At 32.9% G+C, this 20,772-nt stretch overlaps 1 protein-coding gene across 4 annotated transcripts in view; it reads left to right on the top strand.

Annotated features, from left to right (window-relative positions):
- Positions 1-20,772, top strand: part of HBS1L (HBS1 like translational GTPase) — a 78,900-nt gene that overhangs the window by 1,649 nt on the left and 56,479 nt on the right. For 2 of the 4 annotated variants that reach the window (XM_016155677.2, XM_016155678.2), the window contains exons 2-4: positions 1,967-2,032; positions 9,392-9,517; positions 12,719-12,913. In XM_016155677.2, coding sequence (XP_016011163.2) covers positions 1,967-2,032; positions 9,392-9,517; positions 12,719-12,913 — 387 coding nt within the window. The other 2 variants (XM_016155680.2, XM_036221949.1) reach the window with 2 other exon arrangements.

The following is a 20,772-nucleotide window of genomic DNA, read 5'->3' as shown; positions in this document are numbered from 1 at the left end:
GCTACAAAAAATGCAAAGTGCCCTGGGATCTGTGTAAGTGAGAACACCTTATTTAGAATAAGTTTGAGGAGTTTAAGTAGGATTTCTATCCTAGAGAAGTTCTTGGCTTGAGGGAGTGAGTGCTGAATATCATCTCACCTTGGCAACCTCAGGTTAGGTTGTCATGTTCCTTTGGAACAATTTGATGATGTCATAATCAAGCTATTCCTATAGCATAGGTTCATCCCCTCTTCCAGCTTACAAACATTCTACTGATTTTAAGGGTTCAGTTTATTTCTCTTCTTCCCAGTTAATTTAAAAATTTTCAAAACTAGTATGACTTCATTAAAGAGAGTTTGTGCTCCAAAACCTATTGGTTCCTCTTTCATTATTTTCTTCTCTAATTTAGATAGCGGTTTACACAGCTGCCTTAACTATTAATTTAAAAGTGCCAGGAAGGCAAAGTCCATACTTTATATTTACTGCACATAATGCTTATGTGCAGTAAATACTCCCAAAATTTTGTTGAGAAATAAAAAAACCACTTTACAAAACTACCAGGAAAGGATTCTCTATGTTTTTATATTGTGGCACTTTTAGGGTCAATTTCAGTATTTGAAAAACTGACCTAGCAAAAAAGATTTTTTATATCTAAAATTTTTATGCCTGTGCATGGCTCCTCATTTATTTGCTGATAAGTAGTTATTAACTTAAGATTATGATCTAATTTATTGAATGTTACATATTTTAATCCAATGGTAATATTTCTCTAATTTTTCTTTGCCATAAACATTTGAACATGCTGTTTCTGCTGTATGAATAACCTTATAAACTAGCTATCTTCTGAAATTGGTTAAATATTACATTCCTGGGGTCTTACCCTAGCCACCCCACTCCCAATTCTGTTTTTATTGCTCATACGTGTGTTCCCAAATTGCTCTGTATTTCTCATGTTAAACACTTGTGTGTGTGTGTGTGTTTTTTAATTGTCCGTTTTCTCATCTGTTCCTTGTTCAATTTTAGATTTGTAGAAATTTGGGCATGTGCCTGTCACTCACTTTTCTACCCCCAAACATTTTTGATAGTCTCTGGCATAGTGTTAGTATTTGTTGAATGAATGCATACTTTATGCAAATGTATTTATGTTCTTTGTGGGTTTTTAGTTTTAAATTGTTTAATTCATTTATTTATAATAAAACAAGTGTTAATTTAGTGTCAAACATGTGCCAGATAGTTGACTACACAAAATCTTACTCAGAAATGGCTTATAGTCTCAGGGAGTGAAATAGGTATTTTGAAGATGTCTAGTTGGAGGAGTGTGCTAGAGAGTAAAAATGACAGTGGGCTTGCTGCTTTTTATCCAGAGTGGTCAGGGAAGACTTCTGCAAATAGGTGACATTTGAGTTGGAACCTTAACTTAGAGAAGGGAATAGCCTTAGAAAAATTTGGTTAAAGAGGATATTCTAGTCAGTGAGAAAAAAAAGACCAATTATCCTGAGTAGAGTGACCACAAGGGCATTTAGGATAAGCTGGTTTTTTTTTTTTTTTTTTTTTTTTTTAAATAGAGATTACCTAGCTGTACACGAAGAAAAACTGCTTTTATGATCTGATTGTATGCCCTGTGCTAATCAGTTGTATGAAAAATAAATGTTTTGGTTATAGAGGGCATTTGGTGGAAAAAATGGATGGATTGCATTTTGGATTTTTGTCAACACTGGAAAGACAAAATATGTGGTTTGTGGGCTTATTTTTGATCCATGAGTTGAAAAATTGGAACAACTTAATAAAACCCAATTAATTTTAAAAATAAATATACCTATTTTGTGGGTAAAATTTTAGAATTTTTTGGAAAATGAACATTCCAAGTTCCTTTAATTTTGATGAACAATTTAATTTCTTTTGGAAAGAATTCATATGCTTGCTTGTTAATAACTAAGAATATAAAAATATCTTATAAATGAATTTATCTCTTATGTTTTTATTTTAGATTTTGAAGATGATGATCTCTATGGCCAGTCTGTAGAGGATGATTATTGTATTTCACCATCAACAGGTAAATTTAGAAAAATAATGTAATTTTCATTATTTGAATGTTTAAAAATGTTAAGTATTGTCATTTAAGAACTAGAATGTTCCATAAGACTGTAATGTTATGTAACAGTTAAAAAGGTAATTAAATGTTAACTTTTATCCAAGATTAGAATTTAAAGTTTTGATTCTATCATTTAGCTTTAAACAATTTGGAGAAAACTCTGAAAACCGTGGCTTTTCCAGTATTTGCACTATGCAATTAATCTAAAGTGTACTAAAATGGTAATTTTATCTAAAACTAATACTTCTGAAGGCAGACAGCAGTTAATTATATATTCTCTTGAATATTAGAAACATTGAGGTGTTATGCATAGAATTCCCTTTGTACAGTACTTTAGTTTATCTACTGCTAAACAATTTGGTAAATAAATCAAATATATGTAGTTCTGACTTCCTGTGGGGCTACAGTGATTTAGAGTTCAAATTCATGTAGGATTCCACATCAGAGCTTCATCTTCTGTCTGATCTGCTGAAAGATTTCTTCTTTGCCACTGTATAAAGCAAACATCGATATGTTCTTTACAGCAAAGGCAATCTTTGATACAGACTTTTCTCTCACTAATTTCTCTAATAGTACAATTGTCTTCAGATTTTATCTACTCTATAAACAGTTGGTTAAAATGTCCTGCTAAATTTTACTCTGCCTTAAAAGGAGTATAATCAAATAGTTATGTACAGTGTAAATCTAATTCATAAAACTCATTTTCCATAAGTTAAAGGTTTAATATAAAATATTCATCAAAGTCTGCCTTTTCTTTAATACACTATCATCTCCTGATCTGTCGTGTAAACGTGTACCACTTTTAGATCAAATATGTCTTTTCTGACTTTTTAGAACTTCTTTTTCTTCATGAAGGCATTGCTCCTCTAGAACTGTGGTCCCCAGCCTTTTTGGCACCAGGGACTGGTCCTCCTCTGAGAATCAAATGTCTGATCTGAGGTGGAACCAAAGCGGTTCCCATGCTAACACTGGGGAGCAGCTGCAAATACAGATGTAGCTTCACTTACTCGCCGCTCACCTCATGCTGTGCGGCCCAGTTCCTAACAGGCCATGGACCGGTACTGGTCCTTGGCCCAGGGTTTGGAGACCCCTGCTCTAGAAATGTCTTAGCACTTTTGATCTTTCTGTCATTGTTTTTTCTTCTTACTCTGAAACACATCTAGGTCTTTTTTCCTCATAAGATAGAACTTATACCAAGTACTTTGCCAGAGAGAATTTAATAGAAAAATTGTTAACTAGGTATTAGAAAACAAAAAAAAAAGGCAAAATGGACAACCAAAAAAAATATCAAGGAGGTAGTAACCTCAGGAAGCATCTACCAGCCTAGGGGACAAGTGGACGAGGTTGAAACCAACCTTTTAGAACTTTAGGAGGGGCTTCTTGGAGCTGAGACTTAGACCTGTGATGAGAGGGGGCCCTATTTTGTTGCTTTGTCTCCGAAGTTCAGAGGAGGAACTGTAGAGCTCAGACCTCTGGAGGAGGGAGATACTACATGGCTGGTACTTGTGTCTCCAAAGGGATCCTGTGAAGCTGGGATTCAGCCTTTTGAAGAGGGAATTTTAGCCATTTGGCTGGTCATGGTGCCTGGGGGATGTTGATGGGGGCACGTTGAAGCTGGTTCTGGGAGTTTTGGAAAAATTGCAAACCAGTATTGATTGCTGTTATTGGAACAAACTGCTTCTGTAAGGTAAAATATTGCTGGGGTGACAGTGTCTGGATAAGAAGCAAAAAAAAGAAAGGAGCATGTGTCTTCTCTGGCCTTCTAGTCTCCCTTTAGCACCTGCCTGTTAGCTGGTCCTAAAAGAGGGCCAGCTGTCAAAAAAGATTTGTGCTTTGCAGAGACTTCAACCCTAGCATCACAAAACAGTAAAGAAAGCTAGAGCAAAAGCTGAGAAGTGGCTTAATCGGTATTCCTTTAAAGCTCATTCAGAGATTTAAAGACCACATATTGTAGGGATTAGGAACAACCCCTTTGGGCTCCTACAGTTCACTGTTACAGTTGACTAGTTAACAATGATTTCTGGTAGCACTAAATTCATCACTCATACTTTAAGCACATTAAAGAACATGACATATTCATGACACCGAGTAGATGTAGTTGTGATAATTAGATTTAAAAAGAGATCTCTTTGAAGTAGTAGTGACTGAATTGAAGGCAGTACATAAGTGGATGTAGGTAGATAGATTAGTTAGGGGACTATTAAACCGATCTAGAAGAGATGAAGATATTTTAGGACAGTGTTCTCAGAACGTGGTTCATATACCATTAGTATCACTTGAGAATTTGTTAGAAAAGTAATCCTTGGCCTCATCACAGAGTCAAAAACTCTGAGGGTGGGGTGCAGCTACTGTTTTAAAAGCCTTCTAGAGGATTCTGAGGTTTGCTTTGAGAACCGTTTGTTTAGGACGAGGGTGGTAGCATTAGATTTGGGAATAGGCTCAAGAGATAATTACAGAAGTGAAAGTCTACAGGACTTGGAAGTTGGTTAAGTGTGGCTTGAATAAGGGTGAAAACCTTCATGAAGAGAGGGAAACATCTTAATATAGGTTAACTCATTCATTTATCTAGTCTTATCTGGATAAATCATGCTCAGTCTTGAGTAACGAGCTAAGAGTACACAAGGTCAGGCATTGTGAGGGTGTTTTTCTAAGGCTTGCATTTATGGCCTAGTTTTCTTGAGGTCAGAATTTACCTCTGTCTTTCACAGCTCTTGCTATATGTCTTACATGTGGTTCAAATCCTGAACAATATGACTCTTTGAGAATTACTTTTATACACACCAAGAAGTCAACCAACTTTATCAAAGCAAGAGATAGGTAAATGGTTTTAGTTTCTTCTGTAACAAACTGGTAATTCTAACAAAAGCATGCGGTTTTGGACTTTTTAATTTTTTAAAACATGTACAGTCTTGTGCCACATAATGTTTTGGTCAATGACAGACCACATATACGAGGGTTGTTTACCATACAGCTTAGGTGTGTAGTGGGCTATACAATCTAGGTATGTATAGTACACTGAGGTTTACACAGCGACAAAATTTCCTAATGATGCAATTCTCCGAATGTATTCTTGTTGTTAAGTGGCACATGACTGTATAAAATAACAGCAGTATCTGATCAGAAACTTACTTTTCCTTTTTAGTAGTATGTTTTCCAAATGATTTCCAAAGAAAAATGAATAGTTTTAGAGGGGTATTTTCTTAAAGAAGCATTTAATGTTATTGAAGACAAGATTATATTCTTGGTCTAATGAATTCTGATAATGGAGTGACTGTCAATTAGTAGAAATTTCTAAAATTCATCAGCAAATATATTTTTTTGAACTCTACTAAATACAGCTTTTCTGATGGAAAGGTGATTTCTAAACATTATAGCTTTTTTTTTTCCTCTTAAGAAAGATTGACTTTGATACCGAATATTGAACATACATCAAAGAGCTAGAGATAGCAAAAAGAGCCTATATACAACAATTTATTTGAACATTTATGAATTTCGTTCTAACTAGTATAATTAGGAGTGTTAAAAGATAAACTGAGGCATGCTAAGATTTTTTTTTTAAGAGTTTATTTGGGAAATGTCAATTTTGAATCAGGCAACTCCAAACTACAAGTGGTTAGGAGCACTCCACCGCAGGAACTAGGGGCAAGGTTTTCATAGAGAAGACGCAAAGCAAGGAAGTTATTTGCTTGGCTATAGCTTAAGTATTTATTATTATTTGGGAAAGCCTAGTTGGCTTTTGTGATTGGGTGTTATTCTTAATCCTGAGGCATTTACAAGAATCTCCTAGCTCAGTTTTTCATTTGTCACCAAGGTATTAGAGCCATCAGTCTAAAGGTCTCCTCGTATGATTACTTTCACAGTGGTAATCCGTATTCAGTTCATCTTTATTGAGCATCAATTAATGTGTAAGCCTATTCTAATAAGTTTATAAATTAGCCTCATATGAGGCAGTCATTTAAAAGTCACAGTTAAAAAACATGCTATACAACAGTATGGTCGATAAAGAAATAGTCCTGCCTGAAGGTGTCTGGGAAGACTCCTGGAAGGAGATGGCTTTGGTACTAGTAAATTTGGGTGTAAGAATGGCATTGTAGATAGAGGAGACAACAGTGCTGCAGCAGTGGGCTCTAAGTGAAGTGTGTTTGGGGAGACTTAAAGAATTAGTGGAGTTGCAGCAGGAAAGAGGGCTAGGAAAGAAAATAGGAGCCTAATTGTGGAAATCAGGTTTTAATTTTAGGCATGTAGAGTCAGTTTATTGGAGGTTTTTGAGTAAGGGGTAATATTTTAGGAAAGTAACTGATGATGGAATGACTACAGGTGAGACAGATGGAGGGGATTCTTGTAGGCCAGTGCTTCCTAACCTTTCCTGGTAATACCAGTCATCCGAAAGTGATTTTAAAAATACAGATTCCCTGTCCCATTCTAGCACCACTGAATCAGTACCTTCAGGGGAAGAAGTCTAAAAAGCCACATCTGTAATGAGTGCCTCACGTGATTTTTATTTTAAGATGTTTAGGAAACAAATTTAGGCAGTTTCTGGAGTTAGATTTTGAATTCTTTGAAACTTCTATGTTTGTCAAAATGCCTTAAATTTTAAAAGTCACTATAGATGTCCAATTTTTCTGTAAGCATTTATATTTTTAGGAAAGAATAGCATTTTGTATTCTTTTTCACCATTGCTTTTCTCTCACTCTTTTTATTGTATTTATTGCCTTTTTGGGCTCTCATTTCAGCTTCAAAGATTTGGACCTCTTTTTTTCCCCTGTCTAATAAGTAGCTATTTTCCCTGGGGAATTCTCTCTTCCTCTCCACACTCCCCAGCAGATTCGTATTTCCAAAACAATATGTCCATAGTTTAGGTTTCTGAGTGGAGTTCGTGTGTAGGTAGGATGTAGGACCTCCCCCAGGTCCCACCCCTTGCCCCGAGAAAACAGCTCCTAGGAGTTAGAATAGAAGCCAGGATATTGACAGCTTCCTTTTCCCTGTTAATATTTCCTAAGTGAAAATTGTTGAGAGAGGTATCTAAGTTCTCACCTCACTTAATTTTTGATTTGTCTTAGGCTTTTTCTCACAGTCGAGAGCTATGAGAAGAAGTTGGGGATAGTATATTACTTTTAGGCAAAACTGAAAGTTTATTTAAGCTAGGAAAGTAATTCATAAGTCACCAGGCATAAAATGGCCCAATTTACATTTTTTAATACTACCACATTTTATTAAATCTAGAATGCCACAGATTAAGACATACCATTATTTTACATACCAGTTTTTAAAAAGTCGTCCATCAGTCTGAGTATTACATAATGCTAAGATGCCATGTGATTGAAATGCATTCCCTCATTCAGAGATTTTAATGTGAAAAAAATGGTCATCTTAGAGTTTTTGTGAAGAATGAAGTAGAAAATCTCTTCTGCTGTTTAGCTATGCTGACTTTATAATAGCACTGTTATATTCTCTTTGCACAAGACGGAGGAAATATAATATGTACATTCTTGGAAGATCCTGTGGTCTTCAAAATTGTATACCAAAAAACAAAACTTCTGAGAAAAAATAGGATAACGACAGACCACTCAACCTGTAAAGTACTAATAAAAACAATAATCATCTTAATTAAAATTCTTGCATATTTGAAACAGTATATTAGCTTCCTAATAAATACAGGACATTACGTTAAAAAAAAATGATGAAAGCCTGATAAAAAAAGGTGTTGTAAGAAAGAATTAAGGGGTAATGTTGCAAAGGCAAAATGCTTAGACCAAGCAGTAAGCACCCACAAAGACAGGACATGGTGGCCAGACTGAGCCAAGAGGAAGAATGCGGTGCTATTACAATATTTTACAGTGTAATAGTCTCTAGTTGGTGTTTTTGCATTTTGTACCTGCTGCTATTATGCAGTGATACAAAACATTGAAGTGTCGGGGGCAGGGGGAATCTCATAAACCAAAGCAAAGTGAATAATATACCTTCATTATTCCACTATTTATCATTTGGTATGAACTAGTTTGGTTAAGGAGACATGCATTATAGCAGAACAGAGTGAATTCTCTCAACTGCTCTGTATTTTTCTTAGAAACACAGATGTCCAAGATGTCTTCCACCTCTTCAGTTTTTCTGATGTTCTTCCCTTCTTTATTATAACTGCTCCAGTCTTCAGTGATTACTTAATCTTCTGTGCTTCTGCAGCACTTGTTATCTGTACTACTCATCTGGCTTTTAAAATATGTCATTACGTTTTTCTTTTTTGCCTTGCCTGCCATCATTAATTTATACTACGAATAGATAGCACTTAATGCCATGGCCTTCTGAGTATAGGTATTACACTTAAACCATTGTATTATCTATTGTCTATGTATGCATTATCTTTAAAATTTCAATGTAGCTTTTCTTTCATAGTTTGTGCCTTCCTGAAAACATGCACAAAAGTCAGATGTGGGAATGCTAAGTAGTAGACTTACATGTTATATACTCTTCCAGAAAACTAAATAATATAAAATTCCTAAAAATACCTTTTAGAATCCTGTATTGCTATTTCTATCCTTCTTAAGTTGTTCTTCAATTTCGTTCCTTCACAATTGAACACAGTCTCCATAAATTGAGTTCAGTGGGCATCCAGTTGAGGCAGAAGAGTCAACACTTTGGGCATACATGATGATTTTCTCCTTTGCTTACTGATATTTTGTATATGCTACTCAGGCATATATTGGTACTTTGACATTTTGTCTTTTCTCCTTTTAATGAAATATATAAATACCAAGTTACATATTGAGTGGTGACACTGCCAGTACTGCAGACTAGCCTAGACTGATGTCTGAAAGTCAAAGTGTCAGTGTGTGATTGAAAGTATGAGCTTTCAAAAGTTAAGATCTATGATTTCGATAACTTTTGGGTTCAGGAAAAATTAGCAATTTTTGGAAATTGAAAACATACTCTGTTTTTAGTATTTTCTTTATGCAAATAAGCAAGTTTGATATAAGGTTTGAATTATTTGTACCAAAGAAGAGAAAATTTCAAAGAAGATGCAGTAGTAGGCAAGCATGCATTATTGGGAAAGATCGTTTTTGAAAACTGGAGAAAATAAACTCAGGGGAATCATTTTAGAGATAGGAGGAAAGAAGGAAGATGAAATAAGAGGCTAATGAATAGTAAGGACATTCGAGCAGGATTTAGGGTATGATATGTTTTGTCTTTGTTTTTATCTATTATTATAGAATGTGGGTAAATGGCTGTAGGTAGTAGGTCAGAATCCCTAATTTTTACTTTAACATTTGTAAAAAAAAAAAAAAATGGCCGTACTATAGCATTCTTTTACATTTTATGTTCTAGCTGCTCAGTTTATTTACTCACGACGTGACAAACCTGTTGTTGAGCCTGTAGAAGGATATGGTTATGAAGATCTGACAGAATCCTCCAATTCTCTTTTGAATCATCAGCTAAGTGAAATCGATCAAGGTATAGTAAAGTCTTATGTTTCTTATCTGAAAATGATTAATACTCAATATACTAGAGTTTATCAGTTTTATGATAGTTCATAATAGTGATTGTGGGTAGTAATGGTGCAAATGCATTTTATATCATTAAGTAAAATATATTTTATGTGGAGTGTATGATTATATAATTGAAAATTGATTGTATGGCAGTTATTTAGTAACTGGAATTTTTGAATGAATTCTTCATTTTTTTATGAGAGAAGCTTCAGTGATTTGTTTTTAGCAATATTTATTGTTTTATGATTAGATTATAGAAACTGTTTTCCTTATAAAACGTTAGATTCCATAAGGCTGTTTTTTTTTTTTTTTTAAATTTAAGTCCAAAGTAACACTATACAAGTGTCCTGATTAGTCATATCCATGTAAATTAAGTTTCAAGACAGAACTCATAAATAGTAATGCCACTGGTTCTGAGTTTGCCTCTTTTCACTTCTCTGACACATTTCAACAAAGATATTTGTATTTTGCCTTTTATCTTTTATAAATAAATTTCAGACATTGTTTCAAACATATTACTCAAGCTGTAGATTGATGAACAGTGTAGCAGAACTAAAATGGCCAGGTATAATAGTAATGCCATCGTTATTAGCGGCGTGCAGGGCTGAGTTGATTTGCTCATTCTCCAGTGTGACTTTGTTCTATAGGCATTTATAAATTGAAAATTTATAACAATTAATTTGAAAACAGAGGAAATGTAAGAATCTGAGACCCCATTATTGAATAAATCAGTTAAACAGATATCAACTGTTAACCAAACCAAGAGAAATGGAGAGAAAGCACAGACAAAATTAGAAAGCATAAAGGGAAACAACAGATATAGAATCAAAATATCAACTGTAAATATATTTTATAATCTGGATAACAGTTTGTAAAGGAACTGCTATGTAGACTCTTTAATAGTATTTGATTGTAGTTTGAAGAAAGTATTGTAGCTGTTATTGTGGGGTGAGAGGGTAGGAATAAGTAGAAGTCTCATACTTTTTCTGTTATGCCTCAGAATCGTTAAGAAGGTATGAAACTCAAAGTTATGTTTGAGATTGAAAGTTAATCATTCCCACCTGATGTATGTAAGTAATTGCATGATGATGATAATAATGATTGTAGCTAACTGTTACTAAATGCTTTCCAGGTACTGTTCTAAATGTTGTTCATATATTAACATATTTAATCTTCACAACAACTTTATCAGGTGGGCCAGTTATTATCCTCATTTTATAGAGAAGGTTGTACCAGCTTGTAGTAAGTGGTATTGGTTTATGAACCAAGACAGCTTGATTCCAAAGAAAATAGTTGCTCTAATTAATTGGAAGAGGCCTTACTAAACTATACTAAGTATTCTGTTCCAGTTTCAATAATTCATGTATTTATGAAATAGGTATGGTATAATTTTCCAAGTATAGCTTATTAGCCTAAAAATAATCTTGGCCTTAAGCAAAGCAGAATTACCCAGATATTTGAGAATTTTTTTTTAATAGTCATGCACCACTGAATGATGGTTTATGTTCTGAGAAATGCGTAGTTAGGTGAATGAACATCATTGTGTGAACTCATAGAGTACACTTACATGAACCTAAATGGTATAGCCTATTACATACCTAGTCTACGTTGTATACCTATTGCTCTTAGGCCCCAAAACTTTACAACATGTTACTGTACAAAACACAATATTAAATCGAGACATGGTAAATAAGTTTGAGGCCGCTGCTAGCATAACACAGCATAACACAGCAAATTGTTTTTCATAATTAGACTGCACTCTAAAGTAATGATAAAAAGTATAGTATAATAAATACATGAATCAATAAAATAGTATTTTATTATCATTACCAAGTACTTAACTGTATGTACTATATAACTGGCAGCATAGGAGGTTTGTTTACACCAGCATAACCACAAACACTTGAGTAATAGGTTGCTCTAGGACCTTATGATGGCAATGTCACTTGGCAATAGGAATTTTTCAGCTCCATTATAATCTCATGGGACTGCCATCATATATGCTGTCAGTCATTGACTAAAATGTTATGTGGCTTATGACTAATTAAAAAAGAAGGCAATGGAAAAATATCAAATACTTTATTTTTAACAAAGAGATGGTATTGCCAGTAGATTTGTGTTCAACATGCAAGTGTATAAAAGGCAATATAAGTTGCATTATGTGAAATGGTTTCATAGAGTAGAGAGTCTGAAAACCTGAGTTCTATTTTGATTGCTGCTATATAAACTTCACATTAGTATTTGTTTGTGTTTTTAAAGAAAGTTGTAGTTGTCCTTGGATGTAGTTCCATGATTTTCAGTCATATCTGTATAAATTGGAATTTTACTCATATATCTAGCTCATACAGTTACTATGAGGATTAAAAAAGATATGAAGCATTTCAAAAACTGTCAAGTGCTATAACAAATAAAATTAATGTATTCATCCATTTTTATTCAGTGGCCTCTACCAGCTATTATTTTAGGATCCAGGGATATAAAGCCTCTGCTCTTGTGGAATTTATATCATTAATGAATATTATTAGTAATAACTTTTTATAAATAATTACTGTAGTCATCAGAAAATAAAAATTCTTAAAGATTTTAGATTTCCAGATTTAAATTTTATATTTTTAAAATGAATGTCATTCTTTTTAATCTACTGGACTTCCTTATTCTTATGGCATTTTTATATTGGGTTATCATACCCTAAAAAGGGTGATTTTATTTGGCTGGGGCAAAACGAAGTTAGCCTAAAATAAAACTTAAAATAGTAATAATTTAAGAAATTTAAGAAATATATGTAGTGATTTAACTGGGCTCACTAACAAGTGGGAAATATTTTCATACATACCCCTCCCTTTGTACACATGTAAAACATTGTCAGTGCAAACATAATCATTATCATTGACTGAAAATATTTCTGTATACAATTTACATTTTTTAAGCATTAGTATTATTTAGGAGACATTTATTATAATGATTGCTTAATTAATGAAAGTGTTCCTCTAATAAGGGAAGATAGGTATAACGTGCATAAATATATAATCATTAAAAGTTTTGCTAAGGAAAAAGGAGAGTTGAACATCCTGTTGTAGTTTTAAATTCTTTTTTTTCACATTCAAATATTGAGAGTTCTTTCATTACACCATTCAGTATAGCTTTGAATTATTATTGTGTGTTCCAGCTCGTCTTTATTCATGCCTTGATCACATGAGAGAGGTACTTGGAGATGCTGTGCCAGATGAGGTATTGATTGAAGTAATTCTGAAGAACAAGTTTGATGTACAGAAGGCTCTGTCAGTGGTTCTGGAACAAGATAAAATGAAGAATTTGAAGGTCAAGAATGAGGGAGCAATAGCTACAGAAAAGATAGTAAAAGGTATGCTTTTACTTGTTCTGTTTAGTTGTTTTATAGTTAACACTTAAAAGAAGACTTTGATTTGCTAGAGCTGTTAAAAAATGGGGAGAGAATTTTGCATGTTACAATAACTTGATTATTATCAATTGATTTTCTAGTTTGTGAATTTTTAAGCCGAGCACTGTTAAAATCTGTGTTTTGATTATTTCCCTGCTTGTTTTCATAACTCACAGAATATAGGGGAAATAAAATCAGATTAAAAATAAGATACTTTTTTGCTTCTTGTTAGTAACTTAGAGAGCTTTTTAATTGTTTTTTTTTTTTTTTAACTCTAATGGGTCAGGAGATAGAAATTAATATAGCTTGACAATTAATGTAAAAAAAAAACTTTGTGCTTATAGTATTGATAAATGTAATTTAGTTTTATAATCATATCTTAATTAATACTACTTTTGCATTTTATAGCCAGCTCTTTAATGTTAAATTTGTGGCATTTGGGGTTAAGTTTAGAATTTATTTGATGTATAGTGGGAATCGAGGTACCTTTATATTAATTGGTGGGAGATCTGTCAGTAGGAGCATAATGATTTGTTAACGGGGTTGATATTTCCTGTAAGCTGATGACTCGAGTTTTGCCACAACAAAGTTATATGAAGTCTGCTACCATAAAATAGGGTGTGTTTTTTTTTTCCTGTTTAAATTATTTAAAAATTTATGAGGGATGTAATTTTAACTGACAAGTATGAGAATGAGTATATTATGTGTCATCTGTATTAATAGTTTATCCTAGATCATGGTAGAAATTATAGGGTGTTGTTTCCTTGTTTTTAATACATTAAAAATACAGAAGATGAACCTAATTCTTTCCATTGGTCTTTTAGACATTTTGAATTTGAGATAATCATGACTATAATTTAAATGTTAAAACCTTACATAAAATTTTTGGAAATTAGAACATTGACTAACTTGGTACTTATATTTGTATGTATCAGTGAACAAAGGGTGAAGTCACTTTAGATGGTTAAAAGAAGGTAAAATTTCTTTATTATTATTTTTTAGAGTATTCCTTTTTTATTAAATAATGATCAAGTATCACTTTATTCATGCTATAATCAAAAGAAACATTTAGTAATTAAATGCCTCATTTCATGTTTCCTTTTGGTTGCTGTGACTGTCTTCTGCATATGTGAACCCATTCATCTGAAAATTAATGGCTCTTGTAAGGTAAGGCGTCTTATTACCTTCTTCTGAAGTTTCAGCTGATAATATTCAAAGCTCTTGTCCTCAGTCCCCAAAACATTTGGATTGCAGTAGCAAACCATTTGATTATTTTGGTCCAGTAGCAAAATATGGATTATATCATAATTCCTCAGGTGTACCAAGTCACTATTTACTCTTTAAAAAAAGGAAACTATACAGACCTAAAAGTGAAAAGAAACTAGAATCATGTAAGTTAAGACAAGAGCTGTCACTAGCTGACCTAATGGATGATATGCCAAGAGATTCTGATAAAAGTCAACCATCAGTCAGATTATCATCTACAGATAGTCTAGAAAACCTTTCAAAAAGTCTAGATGCTGATTTGTTAAGATCTCATGCATCCGAATGTATTTCCAAAGATGAGTCTGCGTTCAAAAGAATACCGGATTTAAAATCCTTAATCATGAGGAGCACGGCACCTAATAACTCTTTATTTATTCAAAATAGTTCACTGCCTGATTTGCAAAACATTCCAGTACAAGACAGTTTGGGAAGTTTAAATAATCCTTTGCTCCGAACTAGCTCATCGGAAAATGTGGCTCTTGATAATTTAAATGTTCATAAAATAACTGAAGTTGGAGATGTTTCTTCAGTTGAACAAAGTGCAAAGAATTACATTTTAGAAAATGACAATTTGCAATTTTGCCAATATCAAAGTCCATCCCTAGCTGAACTGTTTCAGGACCACAAAGAAAACAATCCAAGCCAGTACTTTACTTTATCTAATCTTTGTAACCAGTCATCTGCCAGTTTCACAGATCTAAGTTTAGGATCCTTTCCCTTGTCACAACTAGCAAATCGGTATCAATCTTCACCTGGAATATCAGAACTAACAGGATCTCTGTCGTCTCTGGCATTTCATAAAGCTTCCCCTACAAGAGACCTTGAGAATTTGTCACTTTCTGATTTGATTGCAGAAACAATTGACATAGACAACTCTCAGATTAAGAAAGATTCCTTTAAGCTCAGTTCACCTGAAATGAGGTCACCTGGAATAGATTCAAATATTGATCTCAGTGTACTTATAAAATCTCCAAATCTTGTACCAAAACCTGTGGTAGACCAATCAGTTGTTCCAACACCAGAAACTAAAGTTCTAAATTCGAAGCTAGAGAAGAATTTCATTTCTGTCAGGGATAATAAGAAAAACAGTAAAGGCTCTCTGAATAGGGAACCACCTTTTTCTTTGTCTTGGACCAAAGCCCTTGCTGCTAGACCTTCAGCTTTTGCTTCAACACTGTGTCTTCGTTACCCATTGAAAAGTTGCAAGCGACGACGAACCCTTGACCTCTACAAGACTTTTCTTTATAGTAGACAAGTTCAAGATGTAAAGGACAAAGAAATAAGTCCTCTTATAACAATAACACCATTTGACTTCAAATCAGCATCTCCTGATGACATTGTAAAAGCTAATCAAAAGAAAGTTTTTACTAGAGAATAGTAACAAAAGGAAAACTTGATTACTGTTGTAGAGCTTTTTATTTTAAAGTAACAAGGTCTATAGGATTACTTTATATTATGGGATTTAAACTGTGATTTTTATATTAAAATTGGCTTAAGTCAATTGATAACTTTAGTTGGTATGTATTTTTGCACTGGAATTTCTTTTTTTTACTCTTAGCAATAACTGACTTGATTTAAGTTGATAGACTATAATAATGGGTGTATGTTTACAAAGTGCATATGGAAACATATTGTGAAATCAAACCTCAGATACAGTATTTTTGTCTGAATTTTATTATAATGAGACATTTTCTTTTATAAAATATTTTTGTGCTTTGTTCTTAAATGAAATGCTACCACATAGGATTATTATAGTTTACTAATGAAGATTTTTCTTATATGTGGCATAGCATAGTTGAGACGTAATTATATTTTAAAATGTTAGTGATATCATTCTCATTTTTTTTCTGTAGGCGGATACTAAAATTTTTCTATTAGAAAATCTTAACATTCCTGATTTAAGAACACTGTAGAATTGTTAAAATACATTTTTGTTGAAAATAAAATGAAAATTCTTTAAAGGGACCATGAAAATATTGAAATTAGATTAATACATAAATTATTTTCATACACTTTCAAAACCATTTGTCCTAAATGCACACTTTAAAATATATAGAAAGTATTTTCAAGTATAGTTGCATGTTCTTTGAATAGATAATTTTATCAGATCTCTAACTTTTTTTACTATAATGAGATAAATGTGGTGTTTTTCTCATTGCTGCTGATAGCTGTGTGTGCTAAAATCAAAGTTTCAGCAATGGCAGACCAAATAAGAGCTCTTAGTCAGTAGAACAAGTACTTTAAAGCATTTTCTTCACCTCGCAATCAGAATCACTGGGGGAATTTTTTCAAAAGACAAGTATTGTGGATTCATTTGAGACAGAGTCAGTCAGTCTCTAAGGGATGGCATTTTTTTGGGAATGTATATATTTTTAAATAGTCCTAGGTGATTCTGATGTATTACTCCTACTGGAGAAGTATTGCCCTTGAGAATTAAATAAGAAGAATGAAAGGAATTACTAATGCTTAAAATAACATCTGACCAACTTTAATTTATAATTCATATTTTCTAGGAATCAGGAATACCAAGAAAAATTGCTAATTAGAGATTAGTCTTTTGCATAAGAAGATGCGCATATATTATTAGTATTTCTTGCAAAAAAAAAAAGTATCTAAAATATTACTTCTTAATAAAAATAAAATAGCTGGCTATTTCCCAGTACAGAAATATTTTCTCTGGCAGCTACTTTACTGTGCTTTTGATAATTTTTTTTTCTATTTCTTGTTTCTGCTTATTTTCACAATGACATTCTAATCTTTTTAGCTATGTATGATGTTTATAGTCACTGTTTTGGTGGGAAAACTTAGACCAGCATTATGTCTTCATTGTTCTTGACCAAACACTTTCTTTTGATGTCTTCAGGTTTTATTTTTAATTGCATATTTCATGTACATCCTACTAATGCTTAGGAGATCATATAAATCACATACTTTATGATTGATTTTAAAGTTCGAATTACCCCAACTACTGATTTTGTTATTCTAGTCTTGAACTTGATCAAACATTTCAGTAATTTGGAACTATTAGTAAATGACTCAACTAGATTTATATATAGGCAGTCTCCAACTAAGAAATGAATTGTGTTCTAAGAGTTTGTTTGGAACTAACAATACTTCCTGATAGAGTAAGTGCTACACAAGTGGTCCACTTTGCACATGAATCCACAAGTACTTACTTAACCCATATTGAAGTTGAATTGTCTGGTACCTTCTTTTATAACCAGTTTTCAAGTGGAAATAACAATTCTTTTTAAGTCACATAGTAGATCTTATAAAGTGAACTAGATCTCCCTTTGTTGACTGCTTAGGATTATAACTACCATTTATGAGGTTTTTTTTTTTTTCCTTTTAGTGGAAAATTCTATTATTACAGGGTGATAGGCCAATGATTTTTAAATGTTTTCCTATTTTACTTGTCATGGCTACTGGTCTCTTAGCCATGTATATGGTATATACTCGCTTTGTTGACCTAGGAAGTGTCACAGTTGAAATTCAGAGTCTGGAACCAAGAAGACCCCTTTGCTGCTTCTACCTTTGGCCATTAGCCCTTGGTAGAGACAGTGGCTGCTTGTTCATGGATACACTCTAGTGACAAGGATTGCTCGCATTAAGTGTGTATTCTGCACCAACCGCTGTTTATTGACTAACCACTGCCTTACGTATGCTGTTTTTAGTTTATTTTTTAGTTCAAGTACCAATTTTGAAATGCAAAGCCATTTTGATTTGCTTTATGATCAAATGCATTAATATTTTATTTCAGGACTAGAAATAACATTGTAATTACATTCTAAGTGATGTAAAATATAAAAGACATTTAAAATTACCATTTTACTCTTTTTTTGTTTTCGAAAGATCTGATGTTCATGGATGTTTTGTCTTTTTACATTCTCAAGTCTTTGGTTGGCTTTTTTGGTTATGAATCTTCTTACTAGTGAGTGCCAAGAACTAGGGTTTCACTTCTGTATAGAACACATTGCTTAACTTTTCTTTCTTTTTTGTTTTGCCTTTTTCCTATTTCCTAGTTACTAAATTGGCATTCTGACACCTTTTTCTCCCTTTCGCTTTGAATCCTCCTTTCTTGAACTTATTTTTCACTCTTTTTCTTATTATGTAAGTAATAACTTCCCAGTGTGTTATATTTAATTTTTTGTATTCATTGGAAAATCATGCAGCTAATTGTCACATCAAGGATAAAACTAGCACAGTACTTTTCTTTGTATATAAAAGGAAGCTCTCAAGATAAAAACAGGAGAAAAATATTGGATTCTCCTGTGATTATTTACCTTTTAAACTGACCCAGAATCTCTATATGGATTATTGCAAATAAATAAGTATACAGATGTCTATTGAGGAAGAACTGTTTGTCAAGTTTCTGTTTTGTATTCACATAAGTATATTTTGGGTTATAAAATCAGTTTCATAGTAACCTAGAAATTGTTTTCTGTTATGTAGAGATAATGTTGACTAGACAGTGATTGATATGAATTTCTTTACTAATTTTCTTTTATAATTATAGAAAGCTCAATATATGCAGTTGTATATTATAATTTTTCATTTTAGGGTATAAAAAGACATTGCATTTTGAGTGTATACATAGTTTTGTAAAAGCTACATTGAAATGAATTATGATACTGAGATTTTCTTAAGTGTGAAAACATATGACAATTTACCCATTAGAATATTTTGTATAAGCTTGATATTTCAGAATGGTATTTTAGTAATATGTGCTAAAGGTATTACTTTGTTTCTATAAACAAATTAAAAACAAACTGCCTGGTTATGCAGAATTTCTTTTAAGAAATTTGTCATTTAGAATTCTTTCCAAAAGGTAAAATTTTATATATTTTTACATTTTTGGACTCACATAAAAACATTATTAAAAAGTATAGATTATTGTGAATATGAATAATATACTTGCAAAGATGGCGTGGAAGATAAAAGAATTATGAAGTGCACATTTCTGCTGTTGACATTCCTGGTTTGTATTTATTATATGACTTAAAGGAAACCATCATTTTAGTTGTAGGAGATACACCAAGATGAATAAGATATGATTCTTACTCTGAAAGGGTAGAGGATAGGAGTACAGAAACACACATTGATATTACACTGTGGCATATAGAACATTCCACACTTCAAAGCTGACATCTTTGCCTTCCTGATCTAATCTGCCACCGCCTCATGTATTTCCTATCTTTATTAGTGGTATCAACATCTTCCAGTTGCTTAAGCCAGAAACCTAGGCAACATCATCCTTGATTTTTCTTCTTCATTTACCAGTCCTATGATTTTTCTTTTACAAATAAGTAAACATACGTGTGTACATATACAGTTGATTGTTGCTATTTATGGTAGTTATGTTTCATAAAGCCATAAATTAACAAACACTGAGTGAATGAAATATGTGTACTGACTTAGTGAATACTAATCCATTGCTCCTATAGGAAGTACAGGGTTAGGTTCCACTGTGATTCTCTGGTCACAGCATTTTTGTCAGTACGCAAGGCAGCATTAGTTTATATATCTGTTAAAGATACTTTACTTAATATGTATATTGTTTACATATTATCAATTCATTAACATTGAACTCATGGCCAATGGCACTATAACTCTTGGGTGAACAAAGCTTATCTAACATATCTTTTCGTAAGGCGCATAACTGCTACCTTGTTCTTGTGAACACTAATCAGCATCTTATCACTACTCCTGGGAGTCCTTTTAAGCAGCAAAATTACCAACTAAAATCACACTGAAAAATGTGACACTAAGTAAGTTATGAAAAGGACACTTGTTTACAGTATGAGAGCTGAACCCAGAAGGCAAGGTGTTACCTTGTTCTACCTCAGCTGGGAAAATCAAATATTTTGCTCTCTGCACTTGTCCTGAAGTTACTGGAAAGTGACATAAGTAGTGATTTGGGGATTATAAATAAATTTTAGTGAGTAGGTGAATTTGCAAATATGGAATCCGCGAATGATGAGGATTGACAGTACATTTTTTGACCCACTACTCTCTCCTTAATGCTAGTTCTCATAAAGCCCCATTAGCTTTGGGCAGGGTGACTGAAACATTTACCTGGTTTCTTCTCAGTTTATTTACCCCAAAACACTTTCTTCACTACAGCAAGAGTAACTAAAATATAGCTTTAATTTTCTGTTTCTGTGTATAAACCCTTTAAATTATTTTATAAGACCTTTTATGAACTGGTTTGTTTGTGTGCCCCACCTACCCAAACCTACCAAGAACACCTATCAGAATTTCCCCTGCTTTGGTCCTTCTGCCATTTCTACCCTGGTTAATTTCTTTTCTGCAAGACGATTTTTTTAAATTACTTGTTTTTTCTAATGTGTTTGCCAGGTCTTTTTTTTTTTTTTTTTTTTATATATATATATATATATATTTGAGTCTTTGATCCAGCTGCTAGTAGCGGGTAAGGTAGGAATTCAGTTTCTTTACCAATATCTTCCTCTTTCTAATAGCTGGTATTTGACACAGTGCCCTCTGGTGAAATACTCATCATTTTTCTTTTTTAACCTTATTTGAAAAGCCAGCTTTGA

The sequence above is a fragment of the Rousettus aegyptiacus genome, unplaced genomic scaffold (assembly GCF_014176215.1).
Source record: "Rousettus aegyptiacus isolate mRouAeg1 unplaced genomic scaffold, mRouAeg1.p scaffold_m13_p_1, whole genome shotgun sequence".
NCBI lineage: Eukaryota > Metazoa > Chordata > Mammalia > Chiroptera > Pteropodidae > Rousettus > Rousettus aegyptiacus.
The sequence above is the reverse complement of the archived record's forward strand: the minus strand, read 5'-3'. Positions and strand labels throughout refer to the sequence as shown.